Source organism: Hyperolius riggenbachi, chromosome 8 (genome assembly GCF_040937935.1).
Source record: "Hyperolius riggenbachi isolate aHypRig1 chromosome 8, aHypRig1.pri, whole genome shotgun sequence".
NCBI classification, from domain to species: Eukaryota; Metazoa; Chordata; class Amphibia; order Anura; family Hyperoliidae; genus Hyperolius; species Hyperolius riggenbachi.
In genome coordinates, this window is record NC_090653.1 from 170,032,580 (window position 1) to 170,057,557 (window position 24,978).

Genomic DNA, 24,978 nt, shown 5'->3' on the forward strand with positions numbered 1-24,978 from the left:
GATGATACCATTTATTGGCTAACTTAGAGATGAATAAACAGTAAGCTTTCGGCTAATAATAAGCCTTCGTCGGACTGCATATACTGACAAAATGTGAAAAACACAGCTTAATATATACTGACATACAGAGGAGAAACCTTCTTTAGCAAACATAAATAAATGTAATTTGATGCATCAACTGTCACTTCAGGAGGCTTTCCAAGGTATCCAGGCTAAATTGATAAGTACAACAGTTTTCTGCAACATAACATAAAACAGACTCTGGTGATGGGGAGGCATCGTAAATCCTGAGTTCAAATGTGACTGGGCTGACTACATGCACCATTAGTTCTAAGCTAAAGAGAACTGTGGCATTTAAAACAATCTTCCGAGCAAATGAAAGCAGGGATGGGCTTTTGAGTTGAAGCCAATCGAATTCCAAATTGTAATGATGCTTAAAGAGACACTGAAGCGAAAAAAAAATACGATATAATAATTTGTATGTGTAGTACAGCTAAGAAATAAAACAATACGAACAGAGACATAAGTCTAATATTGTTTCCAGTACAGAAAGAGTTAAGAAACTCCGGTTGTTATCTATGTAAAAAGAGCCATTGAGCTCCATGACTTTCTAAGTTGCAGAGAGCTCTGTCTTCTGAAGCTCATTATTTCAAGTGTCTGTCATTGTATTGTTTTTTCTTCTGCAGAGGACAGTTCAAAAGTTCACTAGCCTTCTCTGTAAAATCATTTAGAATGCTGAGTAGTGTGTAAACTACAAATATTAGAGAATGATGCTATGTTATAAAAAAAAAATCCTATATAACTGAAAATAAAAATATGAGAATATTTTCTTTGCTTCAAATGTTCTAGTAATTAATACATTATATCATAATTTTTTTTGCTTCAGTGTCTCTTTAAGGCAGGTGTGAGCATGGGAGATGAGTGGTTACTTACCCAGAAGTCCATTGGGCTCCTATGCGTATCACTCAACTCGCGCGCGACCTATGGGATTCATTCCATGACTCACTACCGCACTTCCTCCTTCTGGCTTAAAGGAGGAAGTGCATCCCATAGGTCGCGTGCGAGTGGAGTGATACACATAGCGGTATAGGAGCCCAACGGATTTCTGGGTAAGTAACTCTTCGTCTCCCATGCTCACACCTGCCTCAACTAAGCCTCATTACAATTTCAAATTCAAGTGGGTTTCAACTCGAAAAGCCCATCGCTGCATGAAAAAAAAGAAAATGAATGGTGACAGTAAACACCATCTTACTGGGCCAGTTCTAGACTTTTTGCTGCCTGAGGCAAACTTGTGAGGATGCTCCCCCTCCCTCTGAGCTGGAATGATCGTACAGCACCTAACAGCTGCGGTGAGACCCACAAAAACCACCCTCAGTATAGGTAGGTAGCGCACTGAGAAATGACAATACTGTAAATTGCCTATTGATCAACTGTATACAAAGTTCAGAAGTGCTCACGGCTCAAAACAGCACAAGTTCAGTTTTACAGAGTCACCATCCAGTAGTTCAAATCGCCCAACTGGGTGTCCCAGAACTTCAACCGACTCCTTGACAGCTCGACCAACACGTCACATAAAGAATGGAAAGAAAGGGTACATAGCGTAATCCAATAATCACATCTTGCCCGTCACCATTCAAAACAGTGATTGTAAACACCACCTCGTGCAGAGACACACTCCCCCCAATGCGCCCGCACTCACCCAGTCAGCCTCCAACCAATCCGGAGGTCTGGATATATAGCATAGACGGGATGTGGCAAATCTCGCTTCCAGTTAAAGGTAATCTAAAAACTTAAGAGCGACAGATAGTGTAAAACCTTTTAATACCTTTTAAAAAATATAAGAATTGCACTCACAAGCATATGAGGATCATAAAGCGCTTTGTACATATGCAGACTGCGGTCCCTGGTAGCCGTTCACACACACGCCGCCTCAGACCCTCACATCCTGTTGCTTCCTCGATCTGCCGGTCACGTGACGTAGCTCCGCCCTATGCATTTCGTCAGGGAACTGACTCATCAGGGGCAAACGTCATGTAGCAGTGCCGGCTCCTATATTCCCTTCCCAGCCACCCATACTCCCAAAACCCCGCCTTATATTAAAATGAGGTCCTCCGCAGACTTCTGTATCAGCGCTTACCCGAACAGGACATGTTTACAATACGAAAATTGCTATCCGCACCTAAATTTTGATTTGAACTACTGGATGGTGACTCTGTAAAACTGAACTTGTGCTGTTTTGAGCTGTGACCGCTTCTGAACTTTGTATACAGCTAGGTACAGTTGTTTTCATTATAGGTTAGCCAGGTACAGTTGCTCCCAGTATAGGTGGGCTAGCCACTCTCTTCACTTCCTGTAACTGCCTGGTTCTGCCCTCAGACTTCTGCTGCCTGAGGAAGTTGCCTCACTTGGCATCATGGGCGGACCGGGCCTGCCATCTTACCAGCATATGAAACAAAAAATAAAGAGTTGTGGCAATTAAAACCTATCGTACCAGCACAAGAAGTTAAGAGTCCTTGTTTAAATCATCTTCTACAGTTTTGAATCAATGTGTATACATTTTGTTTCTTGTGTTAGTCTCACTTTTTCCAATTTGAAGCCACCCATTACTACAGTGATAAGAAAATCGCTTAAAGTGTACCAGAGCTGAAATATTAAAGATTGTATACATGCCTGGGGCTTCCTCCAGCCCCATCCGCTCCGATCGTTCCCACGCCGCTGTCTGCAGCTTCGGGAACCGGGTCCCCGCACTTCCGTCAGTCGGTTTTTGCGTATCTCCCCAGCAGCTGCTGAAGAAGTACGTAGAGGGCACACTTCTCCTGTGTAGCTGGCCTCGACTGACGTCAGTGACAGGTCCCGGTTCCCGAAGCTGCGGGCAGCAGAGGACTGCAGCGTGGGAGTGATGGGGCTGTAGGAAGCCACAGGTATGTATGAAACCTTTTTAATAGTTCAGCTCTGAGTCCCTTTAAGCTGTGTCCAGGTCAACAATATATTTTGTACTATCCTTTTATCTGCTGTTAATAGTGAATCTGTGGTGATTTATGCGTTCACGTAGAGGTTGTCCTATTTCTCCCGCATAAATTCCTTTGCGGCATTTTGCACACATGATCAGGTATTATTAGATCAATATAATATTATATTAAGGTAGATTAGATGAATCGCAGGAAAAGTTGCCTTGTACTTTGTATTCCTGTTGTGTACCTGTTATTTGTATCCTGTCGGTGGAATGCTAGGAGAGTGGGTTCAGGGAATATCTTTCTCAGTCTCTGATCCTTGTGTAGAATATGATGAAGTTCTTTTGCAATCTTTCTTAAGATTTCCATGCGTGGGTTGTAGGTGACCACCAGCGGGACACGGCTCTCTTCCTGGTTCTGTATGTACACCAGGAGCTGGGTCCTAGGGATGTTAGCTTTCTTGATTTGGGTCTCAGCCATTAGAGGATTGTATCCCTGTTTAATGAAATTCTTCTTCAGGTAACCTAGGTGTTTGTCTCTGTCATCCCTGTCAGAACAGATCGGATTGCATCTTATTGCCTGGCTGTAAATTATGGAATTCTTTATATGTTTGGGTTGGAAACTGTCATACCTGAGGTATGTGGGACGATCTGTCGGTTTGTGGTGCATAGACGTTTTTAGGCTGTTCCCTCTGATCGATATGGTGGTGTCAAGAAAGTTAATCTCCTTGTGAGAGTACCCCTTAGTTTCAGTTTGATTGTGGGATGGAAGGCATTTAAGTTCCTGTGAAATTGGATAAGATCCTCCTCACTTGCAGACCAGATGATCAAGATATGGTCTATAAACCGGAAGTAGGCCATGGGTTTTATATGACAAGTATCAAGGTATTCTTCTTCAATCTTTTCCATGAAGAGATCTGCGTACCGCGGTGAAAATCGTGAGCCCATTGCCTCTCCCCATTTGCTGTAAATAAAGGTCCTCTCCAAAAGTGAAATAATTGTGGGTGAGAATAAATCTCCACAGCAAAAAAATGTATTTCTAATTCTATTGTATTTAGCTAAAAATCTAAAAATCATGTGCATAAAATACAACTTAAAACAAAATTGAAGTGTGCCTGAAAAACGAAAAGTCATCTACAATGTCACAGGGACAAGTGTACCTGTGGATCAGGTGATTTGGGCGCCCATTCTAGCAAATGTCTAAAAGACGTCAATACAACATAGCAGTAATTGGGCGCAAGGCAGTGAGTTGGATGCACAATGTTATTAGTAGCCAATCGGCTACTATATTGGCAAGTTATAGTTAGACTTGCGATCAACTAGTACTTTCTATAGTTCATCAGCTTACTGAGTTTCGGATGTTGTGAGGTTAGTGTTAAGCATTAGGAGGGGACGTTTGTGTTAGGCACTAGGAGGGGTGATAGTGTTAGGCGTTTGAAGGGATGGTTAGTATGAGACTATGGGGCCAGATAAGGCTATAGTAAAATATCGGTAGTGATATGTTACCAATATTTTAACTATCGGCTTCACCATGTGCTAATTTTAGTGGCACCACTGTAAGTACTCCCCTGCATGACACTACCTGACACTCCTTTCATTTTTATTTTTTTTTGTCATTTTAAGCTTTTAAAACTTTTCTAGCTTTTACTGAATTATTGTTGTTGTTTGCTATAGCAGCAATCATAGGAGGGAGGGTAAAGGTACATACACAAGGCAAGATTTCAACTGTTAAAATGACAGATGTGTGACTATTGGTAGTGGTATAGTACCAATATTTAACTATTGCTACAGCCAGTGCCCACCTCTAATAGCTCTCCTGTCTGCCAATACCTGCCACTCCAGCAGCCATGACACTGTAAAATCAGCTTCATTCTGCTTTAATTCCCTGTTTGTTTGTTTGTTTGTTTGTTTTGTTTGGCCCCAATATGCACAATCAGCATCACCTGAAAAAGAAAAGAAAAACCCATTTACTCACCTACAGCCAGAAGACCTTCTTTCCCGACCTCCTGTCCCGACCTCCTTGTGGCGCGCAGCGCCCGCGCGCCCACGATCCTCTTCCTTCCCGACGTCACGACGAGACTTCCTGCCTGCATGCAGAGAGCAGGGCTACGGGAAAATGGCCGCCCGAAGCCATGCACTGCAGACTCTAAGTCTGCAGAACAGGGCTCCGGGCGGCCATCTTACCGTAGCCCTGCCTGCTGCTCCGTGCTGCCGCTGTGTGAACTGACTTGGCGTCTTTTAGACGCCTGAAGTCAGTTCACTCCAGGGGGTGCTTTGGGGGTGCTTGGACAATTCTAGGGGGTGCTCGAGCACCCCCAAGCACCCCCCTGGCGCCGCCCCTGAATACCACACAGATGATTAAATGTTTCCATGTTTTTATTGAACACACCATGTAAACAGTCACAGTGCAGGTGGAATAAGTATGTGAACCGTTGGATTTCATAACTGGGTGAACCTCCTATGGCAGCAATAACTTCAATTAAATGTTTCCTGTAGTTGCAGATCAGACGTGCACAATAGTCAGGAGTAATTCTTGACCATTCCTCTTTACAGAACTGTTTCACTTATCCACAAGAGGTCAGCGCTCTCAGCTTGAAGTAGATAATATCCACACTGCAAGATACCTTTACCAGTTCGCCTCCTCTAAATAAGACAATACACAACTCAAGAGGTGGCGCTCACGGTTAAATAAATCAACATAGATACACTTTTACTATAATTCATAGGCAATAGGATAAATAATAAAAAAATATTAAGATCATTCATAAAAGTCTATAGGTTGAGGTGCGTCTCAGTTCAGTGACTTCAGTTTCTGCTGTGGGCTATATGGGCCTGCAGCTCTTCATACAGGGATGGACCACCACCCACACCCTTTGTGTGTCCCTCACCGCAATCAAAGACCAGTAAATGGTCTAGATGAGCCTTGGGATCGTTCCCGGGTTGTCCCCCACCTCTCGGGCAAAAAGGTATAGAAATTCTTCCTCCAAGACCTCTTCTAATGCTGCTATGTTCTAATCACCATACCTCAACAAAAGAACTTCGTATAGCATAATACCGCTTAAAAAGTTTATTTATAAAAAACAATTGCACTCACATGTCCCGTGGTAAAAACAGCGCATAGAGTAATTTCTAAAACGGACTCTCCCCCGTAATGGTGGCCGGGCTGGCAGGCTGCCGGATTCCGTATTGCCTCACTACACCTCCACCGCACGCTCGGTAAGGTAGTAAACGCCGTCTGGAGCCTTGCCTCGCCGCCACACTCCGTTCTGTATGCTAGTCCCGCTTCCGCATCAGGCTCCGCCCTATCGATTTCGTCACTCAGTGACTCATCAGGGGCATGGAGCCCGATGCGTCTAGCGGGGATATGTAGATCCACTGCCCGCCCACAGCGCATAGGTTCCGCCCCACCTACGCAGCCTGTAAGCTCCCACTTTCAATGGGTGCAAGCCTTACAGCATACTTCTATGCCACAAATCTGCTATTTAAAAATACATGTTACCACATATACTCACTCATTTAAAAAACACTTGCCAACTTATATACTCCTATGCCTATACTAATAGCCGCTGTTTATTATAATATGTTTCTGTATATGGGCATATACAGAAACATAATAAAATAAACAGCATAGGGGCTTATTGACTTTTAGTCAATAAGCCCCTATTGACTATTGGCTCTAACTGGGCCGCCCCAGAAGGTGTATTTTCTTCTGTTAAAGCCACTCTGTTGTTGATTTACTTATATGCTTTTGGGTCGTTGTCCTGTTGCAACACCCATCGTCTGCTGAGCTTCAGCTGGTGGACAGATGGCTTTAAGTTCTCCTGCAAAATGTCTTGATAAACTTTGGAATTTATTTTTCCCTTGGTGATAGCAATCTGTCCAGGCCCTGACAATGCAAAGCAGCCCCAAACCATGATGCCCTCACCAACACACTTCACAGTTGGGATAAGGTTTTGATGTTGGTGTGCTGTGCCTCTTTTTCTCCACACATAGCTGGTTTCATCTGTCCACAGAATATTTTGCCAGTACTGCTGTGGAACATCCAAGTGCTCTTTTGCAAACTTTAAACGTGCAGCATTGTTGTTTTTTTCTTTTTTTTTTGGACAGCAGTGGCTTCCTCTGTGGTATCCTCCCATGCACTCCATTCTTGTTTATTGTTTTTATTTTTACGCGTTACGGGTATAATGTGTAAAATGTTATACATTACACCTGTAACGCGTAAAAATGTACTTGTTGATGTCTCCAATAGCTTCCTGCACCAGCAGGAATGCGAAAAAAACGTACGCATGGCGGCCGGCCGACTCCCAGTCAGCAAAAACAAAACTAGCTGGCAGCGGGGGACCAGAGGAGCCACGAGTGACTGCGAGGGCACAGGATGGCAGCAGGGGGCTGGTAGAAGCCCCAAGTAAGTTTTTTTTTTTTTTTTTTTTTTTTTTTTTTTTTTTTACAGTTAAGGTTCCCTTTAAACAGACTGGGATTGTGTATTGTGACTTGGATGAAGATCAGATCACATTTTATGACCAATTTGTGCAGAAATCCATAGAATTCCGAATGGTTCACATACTATGTCTTACTAATATATAGATAGATATAGATATACATACATACATACATACATACATACATACATACATACATACATACACTGTACTGCTTCTTTCTTACCACGATTTAAAAAGTTGCTTTTGCTAATGTCTCTCCTGACCTGCAATCTTAGCCAAAAAGGTGTCCTCTGGCTTTCAGGAATGTTCTGTAGATTATAATCTGTATTACAGAACCATAGGTTACTGTAGGACAGTGAAATTAGTCTGCTACTACAGGGAAGAATAATCAGTTTGTTGTGGTTGAGTAACTGCTGAGTAAGTTTAAAATCCCATGACTAGGATGTCTGATTGTTTTTTTTCTTTTGTTTCCTTGTCTGTGACATGTTTGCCTTGAAATGTTTAATGTATTTTTAACTTCTCTTTATCAATTATAACAAAGGAGCTTACCCATATTTTCTGGCGTAGAAGACGACTAGGTGTATAAGACATCCCCCCAACTTTTTCAGTTAAAATAGAGTTTGGGATATACTTGCCGTATAAAACTACCCCTCTTCCAACGCACACCAAATAAAAATTAAAAAAAAACATCATATACTGGTGCTATGTATGAACTGATACTGGTGCTGTACTGTATGTGGTACCCAGTATATAACAATATATAGGCGATTGACTGGTTGGATTGGTCAACTCTCCCTAAGCTGATTGGTCAGCCCTCCGTTTCCACGTTTATAAGAGCGGTATGGAAGAATAGATCTCACTGTGCGCATAAAACATGCCTCTTTCACCTGTCTGAGCCACCCTTGTATCCTATTTACCTCCTTCTCTGCCTCTCAGATCTCGCACATGTGCGCCTGCACCGCTTCACTACAGTCCTCCGCAGCGAGATCTGAGAGGCGGCAACAGGCTAGGGCAGGCCAGGCGGGTGGAAGAGGCGTGTTTTATGGGCACAGCGCGATGGCTTTCTTCCATACCCTGGGTATCCCAGACTTTGCAGCGTGAGCGGTGAGCTCCACCCCAGCATATGCGGCGACGCCGGATCTCCAGCACCCGGTAATTAAATATCAGCATGTCACGCATCCTGTATCAGCATTGCGTCAACATCAGCATGTAGCACATGCGCAACCCGTATCAACCCGTATCAATGACACCCGGTGTATAAGACGACCCCTGACTTTTCAGAAGATTTTCAAGGGTTAAAAGGTAGTCTAATACGCCAGATTACACAGTAATTATTAAATTATGTAATTTTAAAGAGGAACTGAAAATAACATAATGAATAAAATTGCACTTGTTTACAATTTTTATTTATAAAACATTTAGACAGTGTTGGCCCACTGTAAAATCACAGGAGGGAGAGTGGAGTTAAAAGGGTACTGTGGGCTATTTTAAAAACCAAAAACTGACACTTACCTGGGGCTTCTACTGGCCCCCTGCAGATAACCTCTTCCGCGCCGTCACTGAAGAATCTTCCGTTCCCCCACCGCCTTTCACCATCCAACTATTTGTCTAGCTAAACAAATGCAACTGCGTCTGCGCGTCTGAGCGCGTCCTCACTCCCGCTGGCGTCTCCGGAAGCTTCCTGTGCAGGCGCAGTACGAAGTTTTCTCGCACTGACAATTGGCTATGAAACAGCCCTAAGGGCCCTTTTCCACTAGCAATTGCAATCACAATTCCTAAACTCCAGCGATTGCGATTTTTCATTAATTTAGTTAAGCGATTGCGATTTTACATACACACTGCACTTGCATTGCAAAATTGCTCTCAGAATCACTTCAGAAAGCAATTGCGCTTTGTAAAAAATCGTGTCGCGATAGCGGAAAATACCTACCCCGATTCCTATGTTAACCACTTGCCGACCAAGTGATTTCCCATTGATCTGTGCTGGGTGGGCTCTTCAGCCCCCAGCACAGATCGTATTGCAGGCAGGGCGATCAGACTTCCCCCCCCCCCTTTTTTCCCCACTAGGGGGATGTCCTGCTGGGGGGGTCTGATCGCCGCCGCTCTGCTGTGCCTTGCGGGGGGGCTCCTCAAAGCCCCCCTCCGCAGGGCTATTCCCCCCCTCCCTCTCCTTCCCTCCCTCTCCCTGGCTCTGTGGGCGGTACAGGACAGCGATACGTCCTGTCCCGCCTCTGATAGGCTTCAGCCTATCAGACGGCGGCGATCCCCGGCCTATCAAAGGCCGGGGATCGCCGATCTCCTTTACGGCGCTGCTGCAGCTGCAGCGCCATACAGTGTAAACACCGGGGATTTCTTCCCCACATGTTTACATTTCGCCCGCGAGCCTCGATCGGAGGCTCGCAGGCAGTTCACGGAGACACTCTCCGTGAACTGACATGGAACGGCCGTTTCCATGGAAACCCGCAGACAACCAGTTTACGCCGATCGGCGTTAGGTCAAAAGGTTAAAGTAGCAACAATAGTGATTTAAAAATCGCTAGTGTTTTAGGATTTTGCTGAAGTGCAGTGGAAAAGGGCCTGAACTGTAAACTATTCAGGCCTGAAGCCGGAGACAGTTTCAAGAGCTAGTCAGTGATGAATTGTAAAATCACATTTTCAATTACATGATTCAGTTGTCGCTGCTCTGCTAGGTGAATATTAGCCCAGCAGTGTGAGAAATGGCTCATTTTGACTTTGTTTTTTCCTGATCCCTTACTTTGTCTCTGTGATTCATCTAGTGGCTGTAGGTGAGCAGAGGTGATGTTTTATGACAAAAATGAGGACAGATGAACAAAAAAACCTATTACCTCCTTTACCCATGCAAATAGTCACATCGCTCATCTCAGAATGCGCCTTTTTGCACCATGTTTGATAACAAATTTTAATACATTTGTTGAAATAAAATCAGAATAATCCTCCTTCCTACAAAGCCCAGACAGCGTGGGGCTCTGTTATTCTGAACCATACCAGCACCCATTAACCATGATGTGTAGAGGACTCTGCAGGAGAAAGAAAACACTTCTGTCATTGTCCTGCAAAGCCCCCAACCAAGGTCAAGGAAATCCATCCACGCCTCTGTGCTTTAGTTGTAGGGTTAACAACCACACACGTTTGGTGGCACCTGTTAGATAGTGCTGGCTTACCCAGAAGTTGCATCCCAAAAGTATATTGGTAATTTACTGATTTAAAGGAATACTGTAGGGGGTCGGGGGAAAATGAGTTGAACTTACCCGGGGCTTCTAATGGTCCCTCATAGACATCCTGTACCCTCACAGCCACTCACCGATGCTCTGGCCCCGCCTCCGGTTCACTTCTGGAATTTCAGACTTTAAAGTCTGAAAACCACTGCGCCTGCATTGCCGTGTCCTCGCTCCCGCTGATTTCACCAGGAGCGTACTGTGCCGGCCCAGTATGGTCTGTGCATGCACAGCATGCTCCTGGTGTCATCAGCGGGAGCGAGGACACGGCAACGCAGACGCAGTGGTTTTCAGACTTTAAAGTCTGAAATTCCAGAAGTGAACCGGAGGCGGGGCCAGAGTATCAGTGAGTGGCTGTGCGGGTACAGGATGTCTGTGGGGGACCATTAGAAGCCCCCGGTAAGTTCAACTCATTTTCTAGCGACCCCCCCCCCCCACCGTATCCCTTTAAAGAGAGAATGAAGCGAGATAAAATGCTTGATTTTACCTTTTATTTATGTTAAGCACTATGGCTAGTGCTACAAAAGCAAGCTCATGGTGAACCAGAACTCATTGGAGTGTGTGAGGGGCTACAATGGTCCTAAAAGCCCCCTTACTAAAATACTAAGGATAACAAAAGTTTGCTTTCTTAAACAGAAAGAATTTGCGATCATTCAGGTTGGAGTGAGCTTGAGATGTCTCCCAGTGCAACACTGCTGAATATATGCAAATTAACCATTGTTGCCCTTAGAAGCTAAACACACCTCCAGAACCGCTGGAATGCAATGATGTGTCAGCTTGTTAATACAATGATGTGTCAGCATGCAAACAGTCTGTATGCATGTTGTATTATTATGGCTCTGTACAAGCTGACAATGCAATGATGGAATGCAATGATGTGTCATCTTGTTAATGCAATTATGCAATGATGTGTCAGCATGCAAACAGTCTGTATGCATGTTGGATTATTATGGCTCTGTACAAATTAACAAATTAATTTACATATATTCTACAGTGATGCATTGGGAGACATCTCAAGCTCACTCCAACCTGAATTATCGCAAATTCTTTCTGTTTTAAGAAAGCAAACTTTTGTTATCCTTAGTATTTTAGTAAGGGGGCTTTTAGGACCATTGTAGCCCCTCACACACTCCAATGAGTTCTGGTTCACCATAAGCTTGCTGGTTAGTCTGTACCTCTCGGTGTTACAAGCCCTACTCCATAGAGCCAAATTAATCCATGTCATGCACTGATGAGGATCAAACAATCCGAAACAGTCTGTATGCATGTTGGATTATTATGGCTCTGTACAAATTAACAAGCTGACACATCATTGCATTCCAGTGGTTCTGGAGGTGTGTTTAGCTTCTAAGGGCAACAATGGTTAATTTGCATATATTCAGCAGTGATGCACTAGGAGACATCTCAAGCTCATTCCAACCTGAATTATCGCAAATTCTTTCTATTTTAAGAAGGCAAACTTTTGTTCTCACCAGAAGAAGGAAATGTAATCCCTTTTTATTTATCAAAAGAACTCTATATGCCAACACTCACACATACATACCGAGAAAAGTCTCTTGATTACCCCTTTAAAAAAAATCACTTTCTCAACAAAAAAAATGCCGTTTCAAAAGCCTATAAAAAAATAGAGTACTGTGTTTCCTTAAAAGGTACCGTTCTGCAACCATATTTATAGTGTACTAGCGGAAGACCTGGCATTGCCTGGGTATGTATTTGGCTGTTGGTTCCACCCGCTTTTTCTAACTCAATGACTCAGTCACTCAATGACCAAGTTTATGAGGTTTGGGGTTCTTGGCATCGATAATTTTAATTTTCCCATTGAAATGAAACAAATCTGATTGGCTGTTTGTGGTTCTGCCCCTTTTCCGAATTTGTACCCCAGTCACCCAATGACTGTACCAGGTACGAGGCCTCTGCCTTTAACAGTGTAAGAATGTCAGCAATTGAAATATTCCCCTTGAAAATCAATTGGTGCATTTTGATTGGCTGCCTGTTGTAGGCCCCACCCACTTTCCTGATTAAATGGCTTGATTGGCTTTTTAATGCTTTGCCCACTTTCCCTGAATTTTTAACATCGATCATCAAGTGACCAACTGTGCCCAGTTTGAGGCTCCATGTACCCTATACACTAGTCTGTTATTGCCCACTCTAAGGCCTCTTGCACACTACATGCGATTCCGATTTTTGATTGCGAGTAAAAAACGTAGCAGCATGCAGTCCTTTTTTTAATCAGAATAAAAAATTGGATCGCATAAAATCGAAATCGCATGTAGTGTGCAAGAGACCTTAAAGTACCACAAATATCAGCATTTTGTACTTGCTTTAAGTCCCAATAGACCAGCGCACAAAGGTGCGATTATAAACATACCACATTTTACTTCGAGAGAAACTCATGTCCTCTGTCGCTCCTCCCGGCCTCCTCTTGCCAGACCTCTGTGTATCTGTGTGCGAGCCCCGGCCGGCAGCTCCACACACACCGAGACTGGCATCCCGCGGTCACTCCGGCAAGCTCGCCTGTTGTTTGTGGCTTGCCAGGCTGTGATGTCCCTTCCTGTCGGCATCCCGGGGGTTCTTTCTGCGCTCCAGCTTTGTAGGAGATAAGTGTCTGCTCTGTTGCTGCTGGTAATGTAGTAGAATTACAGCAATATGCAGGTTCCCCTAGGGCTCCCCGCTCATATTAACATGTTTCGACGACGGTCAAGGCTGACGACGTTGTCTGGCCTTTGTTTCCACCCCATTTGTACATAGTGTGTCCGCTTGCCACGCCTCTCCTTTTCATCTTAAAGGGGACTTCCCTCTTTCAATATACTCCATTACAAATGCTTTAAAATATTTCCATTATACATTTTATAAGAGTAGAATCTAATAGATTTGATACAGTCGTCCCCATTATGTTTAACCAAATATCTATCAAAAAAGGAGGTCGGGAAGAGCGATGGAGGGTGTGAGTTTCTCTCTAAGTAAAACGTGATTTGTTCATAATTAAACCTTTGTGCGCTGCTCTATTGGGACTTAATGCAAGTACAAAGTGCTGATACTTGTGGTTCTTTTAGAGTGGGGAATAATTTCCAGATGCATTTTATTGCAGCAATCCTGTATAACAGAGACTACTGTATAGGATACGTGGAACTTTGGGTGATTGCTAGAAAATTTATGTAATTGTTGTGCCAGTTACTGGACAAATATTCCAATTTAAGCCTGGATGTGCATACTTGAAGGAGTTGAGGTCATAAGGCGACTCTTTTTAAGAGAAAACCGTTTTTGAAACAGCATTTGTTTGAGAAAGTGATTTTCGTAAAGGGACAATCAGAGTTCTCTCAGTATGTATGTTTGAGCTGTGAGTGTGTGTTTTTAGATTTGGATGTGACCCAAACTTTGGTTTTAACAAGATGAATGTTGGCATACGATTTAAAAATTTATTGAGATTATGCAAAAAGGATTCTTTTGATAAATAAATAAAATATGGACTTATCAAGGCATTCCATCGCTACACTCCTTTTTTTCCCTTTGTGATCTTATATTCTTTGGGGTGGAGATAAGGGAAACTCAACCACCAAGATGTCAGCAGCAGGTCACTAGTGCGTAAGTAGCAGCGCCCTTCGAACCTCATTTATAGGTAATTGAGTCCCCCCTAACTCTTTTGAAGAGGCCTTTTATCTAGGAGAAGTTTGTAATTAGAGGGACTGTAAGCTGTGGCGGGGGATTAATACTGAGCTGGGTTGTAAAAAAGAGAACTGCAGAAGTGAATGTAACTTTTGGCATTACAGAGAAACTCAGAGTAACAGGCTGGTAAACCCAGGATTGGACCAAATGTGTGCAGTACGCAGCAGAGAAGTTAGAACTCACTTTTCCAAGATCCACATTCATCCTCCTAGATGTTCCTTCTCTATGGGCCAGTTCACACTAAGTGCTTAAGTGCCAGTGATTTGAAAAGCTCTTCACCTATACTAGGGCGGGATATATGGCTGTCTATACTGGGGGGAGGGTCATATGGCTACCTATACCTGGGGTCACTATACTGGTACCTATACTGGGAGAGGGGTTATCTGGTTACCTATACTGAGGGGTGAGACATCTGGCTATCTATGCTGCAAGAACATCTAGCTGACTATACTGGGGGGCAGGGTCACCTGTTTTATTATGCTGTTTATCTGGCTACCTATACTGGGAGGGGCACACTCTGGCTAACTGATACTGGTCGTGACCCCTCTGGCTACCTACACAGGGGGTAGCACCCATCGGCAGAGACTGATGCAATAGATATGTTTTTGCTACATTACCATCTCTAGCGCCGCGTGTCCCAAGTCACGACCATCCTCCCCTGCTGCCACTCACTTTCTACAAACTGCTTATACTGCACGTCACATCACATGACGTGCAATAGAAGCAGAAGGTAGAGAACAGAATGCTGAAGTGGAGGACAGTTGGGACTTGGGAGACTTGGCCATGGAGATGGTGAGAATCTAAGATGCTTGTTGCACCAGTCTTAGAGTAGCAAAGGATGGGTCCCCAGGGGAGGGAGAGGGCAACATAAATCTGGCCAACTCCTCTCCACCAGAGATAATGCTTTAAGGGGGTCGGCAGGAGTTGGGGATGTGGATGGCAGCAATATTATCTGGGGGGGGGGAGACTTTGTCTGTGTGCACCAACAACTTATGGGAAGGGGATCCGATAAAGTCTACCTAAAATTTCTATATGGGGAGGCACAAAGGAACAGTTTCTTATTTACTGCTTGCTGATGGAGGGGAGAAGGCAGCACAGAGCAAATGCTATTCATCACTGCTATTGGGGGGGAGGGCTGCAAGACCATGAGTTTAGATAGATACGCATGTATAAAAATATATAAAAATACACACACTTAGTCTTATTTCTCTAATGTACTCTTTGTGTTGAGTATTTAGGAGTGGTCATAGAATGATTATGCCTAAAAACAAAAAATGTCTTTATGTAATTTCCTGTCTGACTTGGAATGCTTCCTCTCTCATACAGCTTCAAAATGCAGATGATATGCTGATCAAACCCCTGGAGGTTTTCCGCAAGGATCAAATTGGACTCACCAAGGTACTTCCACATCCTGTCTATGAGCTGAGGATCTGGCCTCTATATGGAAACGCTGTGGGCACAAAGCCTGTGATGATTGTTCAAGATTTACTTTACATATAGCATCTTTTAAGTGGCTAGAGCCGAGAGGCTTGAAAGTGAAAAGGAATCTGAATGTTTGCAGTTGGGAATAACCATTCATTTTATGCATCAATAGAAGCATAAAACTGTGGTCCACAGAAACAAGCAGAAGCTTGCTCTCAAGTGTCAGTCTGTAATACACAAAGAACAAAAGTTCTGATTCATTTCTAAGGATCATTTGGGCTCTAACTATATTTTGCTGATTTGTTGTGTGTTGGATTGTTTTCCGTGTACACTAACTAGTCTTTAGTTGGCTATACACAATATTATCCACACGTGTGATAGAATGGGTAAAAGTGAGTACAAATTTATACACTGGCTATATTATTGAGACTGTAAATATCAAAGAGCTATAAGTAGGGTGGCTATAAGCAGGGCTGTGGAGTCGGAGTCGGGGCAATTTTGGGTGCCTGGAGTCGGAGTTGGGAAAAAAATGCTCCGTCTCCTAATGAATTAAAACTGTAATTAAAATAGAAAATATGATAAAATGTTCTCTTTCTCAGATAATAGTCATCATAAATAATTTATACATACAGTAATAGCTGTGCTTAGTCCACAAAAATGAAATAAACCAATCAAAATTAGTTACTTGTGCTGCTTCAATAAAGCAGTCCCCGTATTTTAAAAGTCCGATATACACATCTGATTGTGACTGTATATATGATGTGTACACAGGAATCTCTTATATATGTTAGGGCCAGAACCCGAAGTGTGGCCACTTCGGGTTCTGGCCGGCTAATGTGCGAAGTGGCCGCAGCGCAGCGACCAATGTTAGAAATGTAATGATTACAATAATTTCAGTGTATTTTACGGCCGTCTCGCTGCGGCCAAACGTATTACAACTTGGTTAATTTAATGAAATGAAGCCGGCGGCAGTGTAATAGATCAAGCCGCCGGCTTTCGCACTGCCGCCTCTCTCCTCTCCCTGCCTCCTATACAATACGTTCGTCGCGGCAGGGGAATCCTGCCGTTCCTGCAGAGCGCGTGCTGGCAGAAGCAATGTCTGCAGCCTCCCCGCACTGCTTCCCCTGCCGCGACAAATGACTCTTGGGGACACGCATGTCCCCGGCTGCTCCATATTGTATAGGAGGCAGGGAGAGGAGAGAGGCGGAGGGGGGGGGGAGGAGAGAGGCGGCAGTGCGAAAGCCGGCGGCTTCATCTATTACATTGCCGCCGGCTTCATTTCATTAAATTAACTAAAGTTGTAATACATTTGGCCGCAGTGAGATGGGCGTAAAATACATTGAACTTATTGTAATCATTACATTTCTAACATTGGCCCGCTGCGCTGCGACCACTTCGCACATTGGCCGGCCAGAACCCGAAGTGGCTGGCCAGAACGCAAAGTGGCCACACTTCGGGTTCTGGCCGTAACATATATACTAAATAACGTCTATGCTGTAAGTATAAAGCCTGATGTGTAGCCGTGTCACTAATAGAGATGGTCAATGAGATGGAAATAATTCTGCGTTGATTCTGATTTATGCAAATGATTCATGAAATCAAATAATTTGATATGTTGTTAAAATTTGGATTGGCGACTACAAATTAAATGGTACCTGAGAAGGATGAAAAGAAAAGTTTTATACATACCTGGCGCTTCTTCCAGCCCCCTTCAGGCTAATCAATCCCTCGCTGTCCACCTCCACCAACTGGATCTTCTGCTATGAGTCCTGGTAATTCAGCCAGTCAGCGCAGTCCGGCTGCATGACGCTTCCACAGCCAGGAGAGTTCTGCACCTGCGCAATAGTGCTGCGCAGGTGTAGTACGCTCCCGGCGGCGGAGTGTGTGCATGCGCACTATGCCAGACTGGCTCAAGTACCTGGACTCATAGCAGAAGATCCAGGTGGCGGAGGAGGACCGCGAGGGACTGATTATCCTGAAGGGGGCTGGAGGAAGCCCCAGGTATGTATAAAACTTTAATTTTATGTCTCGGGTTTACTTTGTTACACAGTAGTACTATACTCTACATATGCACTCCACAGAGCTGCAGGGAATCCACTGAGAATGTTGTGCACATTGAACACAGAGGTGTTGTCTATCACCCATAAACCTGATTCAGATTGTGCATGAAGAATGTGTAATAGAGGAAGAATCTCCTTATTCCCCTGCAGAGCACCTGCACATCACTCTTACATGTGCCCACAGTTACATTGCCTAGGGCCTGATAGATGTTCTTTGTTCCGGTCTGTACCTTTTACAAGTGCTCTTACCAAGGACTAGTTTTAATCTATGACTAAAGGGAATAAATATGGCAGTCTCCATATCCTTCTCACTTCAGTTGTCTTTTAAAATTCCTAAGCGTTGGCAGTTAAGAGACGAATTTCATGTTACATACTTTCAATCAACAAGATTGTAATATGCAAATTAGAGGAGTCGGAATCAATGGAATCCTAAACTGAGGAGTCTGAGTCGGTGGATTTTTGTACTGACTCCACAGCCCTGGCTATAAGAACAAGTGCCCTTGTATGCTGCTGATCTCCTGCCCGAATGATTATGTTATTTAACTTCAGGGTTTGCTTGAGGCTATTAATCAATCCAATTTCAGCTAGAAAAGGCCAAATGAATAACATGGGTTAATGAATGTGTAAAACAGCTATGAAGGTAGCATATAAATTATTATGTAAGTGCTGACATCTTCTCTAGTGCTTTACTCAGTATAAAGTCATGTCATAAACAGTCCATCAGAGAGTCTCATAATATGATTCCTGTTATAGTCCTAGTCTAAGACCATTTTGAAAGGAACCTGTTAAATTATTCGTATATTTCGAGATGTGCGAGTAAACTTGAGTACAGGAGGAATCGCATACAAATACTGGGAGAATATTCGACATACAAGTCTGCATAGCAATTAAATATTAAATATGGACAGCACGGTGGTGTAGTGGTTAGCGCTCTCGGCTTGCAACACTGGGTCCCTGGTTCAAATCCCAGCCGGGTCAACATCTGCAAGGAGTTTGTATGTTCACCTCACGTGGGTTTCCTCTGGGTACTCCAGTTTTCTCCCACATCCCAAAAGCATACAGATAAGTTAATTGGCTTCCCACTAAATTGGCCCTAGACTACGATACATACACTGCACAATACATACATACATACATAGTCATAGGATTATGGTAGGGATTAGATTGTGAGCCCCTCAGAGGGACAGTTAAGTGACAAGACAATATATACTCTGTAGAGCACTGCGGAAGATTTCGGCGCTATATAAATACTAAATAATATGCAAGAACAATCCCATCCTTCTTCATTTTCCCCCAGTCACTAGTCATTCTGTACAGTGTACAGCTTCAGTGAACTATTATTTCTGGGTGGCTTTTACTGTGAAAATTTGTTGTTGTTTTTTTCACTGGGCCGCAAGTGAAACCATTTATCATCGTTTCTCATCTGCATAGCTGAAGGGATTTTTTCTGTAAATGTAATCATTAGAAGTACTGGCCTGAACACAGGAGTGTATGTGCTGGCTCTGGAGGCTGGGGGTGAGCAGTTGTCTCCCTAATTGGGATATTGTTGTAGAGCAGAAACAGAGGGTGGAGAGTCATGTGTTGCAGTGCGGGGCTGCATCCTCTCAGCCCATCTGGTGGCTGCCAGAATGAATGAGCTAGGAATAGACCAGAGCCAGAAAAATGCTGGAAACAGCATAAGATCTGCTCCCACCAACTCTTGCTTCATAACCCTTTCCCTTCCTTATATTTAAACCATTTTTTCTATCCCATCAGCGAAAGATCTTCTTGCATTGATTAGTTACATGCTGTTCCATATCATTTGTCATGCTACCTTTTTCAGCTAATGTTATAGAGATTAGATCATTACTTGTTCCAGTAGCAAATAAATATTAATGCAATGGTAATATGCGTTGCACAGAAATAGAGATGAAGCATCTGTGTTTTCCTCACTATAGCCATTGCATCTAGCCTACAAGACACAAGGAATTTGATTAGTTAGTATAGACAATGTCTAAGCTGTCTGTTCTACAGAGGGCAATGTAAAAGCTTGGCAGATGAGCTTTTTTGTCCCTAGGCCAGTGCAAAGGATTAGGGGACATGATCTGCGCATGGAGAAAAAATGTTTTTGCTATTTATTTAGGAAGTCGTTATGGCAAATTCTATATGTGCATTTAAGGGGGGCTTAGATGATTTCCTTGCATCAAAGTAATTCACAGCTGTGTTGATCCAGGGATTTTATCTGATTCCCATCTGGAGTCTGGAATTTTTTTCCCTTTTACGGCTAGAACTTGATGGACATATGTCTGATTTTATATATATATATATATATATATATATATATATATATATATATATATATATATATATATATATGTATGCACATGGGTACTTAATTCTGTTTTCTGGGGATCATTGCTACTTAATTTATGTATACAGGGCCCAATTGGCTACTAAATAATTTTATTTTGACGCACTTGGCTATTTATTTTGATCGTTGTAAGTCCGCTGGCTACTTAATAATTTTATCTAGAGGTGTGTGACTATGTAATATTTTTATTTAGCGGCATTTGATTACTTGATGAATTATCATGAGGCATGTAACTACTTGATTATTTTATCTAACGTTTATCTGGTCAGACTCACTCTCTGTCAATAGCACCGCTACTTATTTTGTGTATTTTTTGGGTCTGCCAATGACTCATCATGGCCACGCTCATGTTCCAGTTTGCGGCGCGCCTCCCTGTTATGGACTGTCCTCAAAAGTGCTCACAATCTATTCCCTACCATAATCTAATGTTCTAACAACTGATGTATTTATATAGTGCATATATTCTGTAGTACATGCGTGAGTGAGCTCAAAATTTCTGTTGTGTTTTTGGGTTTTTTTTTTCTTTTTATTATTTATTTTTTTGTGTGTTTTTTTTTTTTAACAAAATCACTTCGCTTCAGTGATAACACACACATAGGATACCATTAGCAAGAGCTTTTAAAATCCTAAAACTCTTAGAAAAGTTCTTGTAGTGTAAACAAGTCCATAAAGTAGAGACTTACAAAGGTTTTCTGAGTTCTGACATTCAGGATGGCTGATGAAAGCTCTCCCTTTCCTAGTCTTTTTGAACTTGCCAGGGATGGTAGACATTTACATTTGTCTTTTTATCGAAAGACTCTTGTCTGTTGCTAGATGTCCTCAGTGATGTCACAAGGTCATAGCATGTACAGTGATGTGAAAAACTATTTGCCCCCTTCCTGATTTCCTATTCTTTTGCATGTTTGTCACACTTAAATGTTTCTGCTCATCAAAAACCGTTAACTATTAGTCAAAGATAACATAATTGAACACAAAATGCAGTTTTAAATGATGGTTTTTATTATTTAGTGAGAAAAAAAAACTCAAAACCTACATGGCCCTTTGTGAAAAAGAAATTGCCCCCTGAACCTAATAACTGGTTGGGCCACCCTTAGCAGCAATAACTACAATCAAGCGTTTGCAATAACTTGCAACGAGACTTTTACAGCGCTCTGGAGGAATTTTGGCCCACTCATCTTTGCAGAATTGTTGTAATTCAGCTTTATTTGAGGGTTTTCTAGCATGAACCGCCTTTTTGTGTTCAATTATGTTATCTTTGACTAATAGTTAACGTTTTTTGATGAGCAGAAACAAAAATGTGACTAACATGCAAAAGAATAAGACATCAGGAAGGGGGCAAATAGTTTTTCAAATCACTGTAAGGCTGGTTTCACAGTGGGACGTTACAGGCGCACGTTAGAGCAGCCTGTAACGCAGCCCACCGCACAGTAATGAAAAATCAATGGGGCTGTTCACAGTGCGGACGTTGCGTTTCATTGTAACGCTGCGTCACAAGACAACGTACTGCATGCAGTACTTTGGACGCGGCTGAGCCGCGTTAGACTGCTTGCACATGCTCAGTAATGTTGGGGAGGAGCGGAGAGCGGCCAGGCACATGGCTAATTAATATGCACTGCACGTTATGACGTGCAGTGTTTACTTCCTGGAGCAGCCGCTCTGTGTGGCGATTGGCCGGCGGGACCACGTGATGCCGCATGCGCACAAGAGTGCGCATCATGGCATCACTGACGCCAGAGTGAGCTGCACAACGCGGCTCACTCTGACGTCCAGATCCAGCACCACCAAGCGTTGAGTTAGGGGGACGTTATGCGACCTTAACGCCCCCTCTAACGCAACGTCCTGGTGTGAAATTAGCCTAATACGAAATGAAAGCTGCTATGTAGTTGATGCAGATGTAAAAGCCTGCAGTTGTCAAAGTATAATCATGCAAAAATGGGGAGAAAAGCATGTTTTTTTTCCCCCTTCCTTCACAAACCTCAGCTTTGTTGTAGTTTCATGGCTGTGTTCCCTCCTTATTATCTTCTGGGCTGTTAGGAATATGATATAACACAGCTTAGGTTTCTTATACTTGCCAAAAATGTGCAGTAAATCGGTCTATTTGGATTAATTTTAAAATGGCAGTGGACATCTTTCCAGAAGATATCTTGAATTACTGGAGAGTGAGATGTTAACATTGAGGCCGGTTTTATGCTTGTGGTTTGCAATGCGGTGCGAGCGCAGCATAACAGCGCATAAATAAGCCTTCACATGACCCTGCGCCATGGTGCAGCGACAGGGTCATATGCATAAGGACACCCTCCGCTCATTGACATACTCCATGCTGAGCAGGAAGTATATCACTGGGATTCCTGCCAGGACATCATGAAGGCTTTTGAAAGCATGGTGCTACCTCTCCTTAAGCACTCTACTGAGGGACTGCTGGACCCGCACCAGTTCGCGTACCGAGCGAACAGGTCCACAAATGACGCCATCAACATCTGCTTGGAGCACGTCTATGATCACCTGGATAGACCAGACTCCTACGCCAGGATCCTCCTACTGGACTTCAGCTCAGCATTCAATACTATCAGCCCTAAAATACTTCAGGACAATCTCGCTGCGCTAGGAGTCCACCCCACCCTACGCCTGTGGATCACGGACTTCCTCACCAACAGGTCCCAGGTCGTTAGGTTAGGCACCATCTCCTCACAACCTAGGATCACCAACACGGGCCCCACAAGGCTGCGTCCTGTCGCCGTTCCTGTTCTCTCTGTATACGAACAATTGCAAATCCACTTCGGACTCGGTAAAAGTAATCAAATTTGCCGATGACACGACCATTGTGGGTCTCATCACCAAAAACGATGAGAAGGCGTACCGCCACCAGGTCGAAAGCATATGCAGCTGGTGCAGAGAGAACGGTTTGGTCCTAAACACAGCAAAAACGGTGGAGATGATTGTTGATTTCAGGAGGCGCGCCTCTACCCCGCCTCCAATCCACATAGATGGCATGGAAGTGGAAAGAGTCCCCAGTGTCCGCCTACTGGGCACAACTATCTCCAATGACCTGAGGTGGAACACCAACACTGCCTCAACACAGAGGAAAGCCCAACAGAGACTTTTCTTTCTCCGCCAACTGAAAAAGTTCGGTATGGCCCAAAAACTGCTGACAAATTTCTACTCAGCCACGATTGAATCCGTCCTATGCTCTTCCATCCTGGTCTGGTACACCAGCTCCTCCGCCAGCGACAAGCTCAAACTGCAGAGGGTCATCAAATCTGCAGAGAGGATCATCGGGAGATCCCTTCCCACTCTGGACCTCCTCTACCACTCCAGGCTGAACACCAGAGCATTAAAGATCGCCAACGACCCCTCACACCCAGGCTACCGCTTCTTTAACCAGCTCCCCTCGAGCCGGAAGCTCCGGTTCCGGTCCATCTACACCAGGACCACAAGACATAAGAACAGTTTCTTTCCCTCTGCTGTCAACCTCCTGAACTCTCGCCATGGAAATGCCTATCCCCACCCCATAATACCAAGACGCACTGAGGCACTTTGCACATAGCTCAAGCGTACTTTTTTTTGGTTGTTTTTTTATTGTATTGTAACTGATACCATTGTCTCCCTCTGCATACATGTTCTATAATGTTCTGTTTTTTTTTCTGTATAATGTTCTGTTACTACTGCATGTCCTCTATCTGTAACTACTGTATACCGTGTATCAGTACCCTGTACGTGCCAAGCCCAATTCCGGGCACGACCCAGTCGTGCTTGGCGAAATAAAGTTTCTGATTCTGATTCTGACATGCATGCGTACCACGCTCCTGTCATTTACACTTATTACATCGCCCATTAACTTGCATTCTTGTATAATCCTTGCGTTAGGCACAGATCATGCAACAATGCGCTGCAGACTTTGCGTCAGAAATGCAGTGGTTTGGATACTTCTGTTGCACCGCGTCACATCACGTTAAGTGAGCAAGTCTCCACAGAATTGCTTGGAACTTGTGGCGGGAAAACGTAATGCTGGGTGATGCAGTGGCGAATTGTAAATGGGGCCGGATTCTCCAATCTTTTAATTGTTTCCTCGTTTTGTGTGTCATTATCATTATCACGTAAATATTAAGAGTTGACTTTGATCTTTACGTTGCATTAATTGAGCCTTTCAAAAATGTTTGTATTGGTTTGCAAAACATACAGTGGTTTGCAAAAGTATTCGGACCCCTTGAAGTTTTCCACAGTTTGTCATATTGCTACCACAAACATGAATCAATTTTATAGGAATTCCACGTGAAATACCAATACAAAGTGGTGTACACGTGAGAAGTGGAACGAAAATCATATATGATTCCAAACATTTAAAAAAAAATAACTGCAAAGTGGGGTATGCGTAATTATTTAACCCCCTGAGTCAATACTTTGTATAACCACCTTTTGCTGCAATTACACCTGCCAGTCTTTTAGGGTATGTCTCTACCAGCTTTGCACATCTAGAGACTGAAATCCTTGCCCATTCTTCTTTGCAAAACAGCTCCAGCTCAGTCAGATTAGATGGACAGCGTTTGTGAACAGCAGTTTTCAGATCTTGCCGCAGATTCTCGATTGGATTTAGATCTGGACTTTGACTGGGCCATTCTAACACATGGATATGTTTAGTTTTAAACCATTCCATTGTTGCCCTGGCTTTATGTTTAGGGTCGTTGTCCTGCTGGAAGGTGAACCTCCGTCCCAGTCTCAAGTCTTTTGCAGACTCCAAGAGGTTTTCTTCCAAGATTGCCCTGTATTTGACTCCATCCATCTTCCCATCAACTCTGACCAGCTTCCATGTCCCTGCTGAAGAGAAGCACCCCCAGAGCATGATGCTGCCACCACCATAT

General features: G+C 43.6%; 1 protein-coding gene across 2 annotated transcripts in view; it reads left to right on the forward strand.

Moving 5' to 3' along the window:
• The window catches only part of OPHN1 (oligophrenin 1), a 331,531-nt gene that overhangs the window by 110,078 nt on the left and 196,475 nt on the right, over window positions 1–24,978 (forward strand). For both annotated transcript variants that reach the window (XM_068247665.1, XM_068247666.1), the window contains exon 5: window positions 15,617–15,688. In XM_068247665.1, coding sequence (XP_068103766.1) covers window positions 15,617–15,688 — 72 coding nt within the window. The remainder of the gene's footprint in view (window positions 1–15,616; window positions 15,689–24,978) is intronic.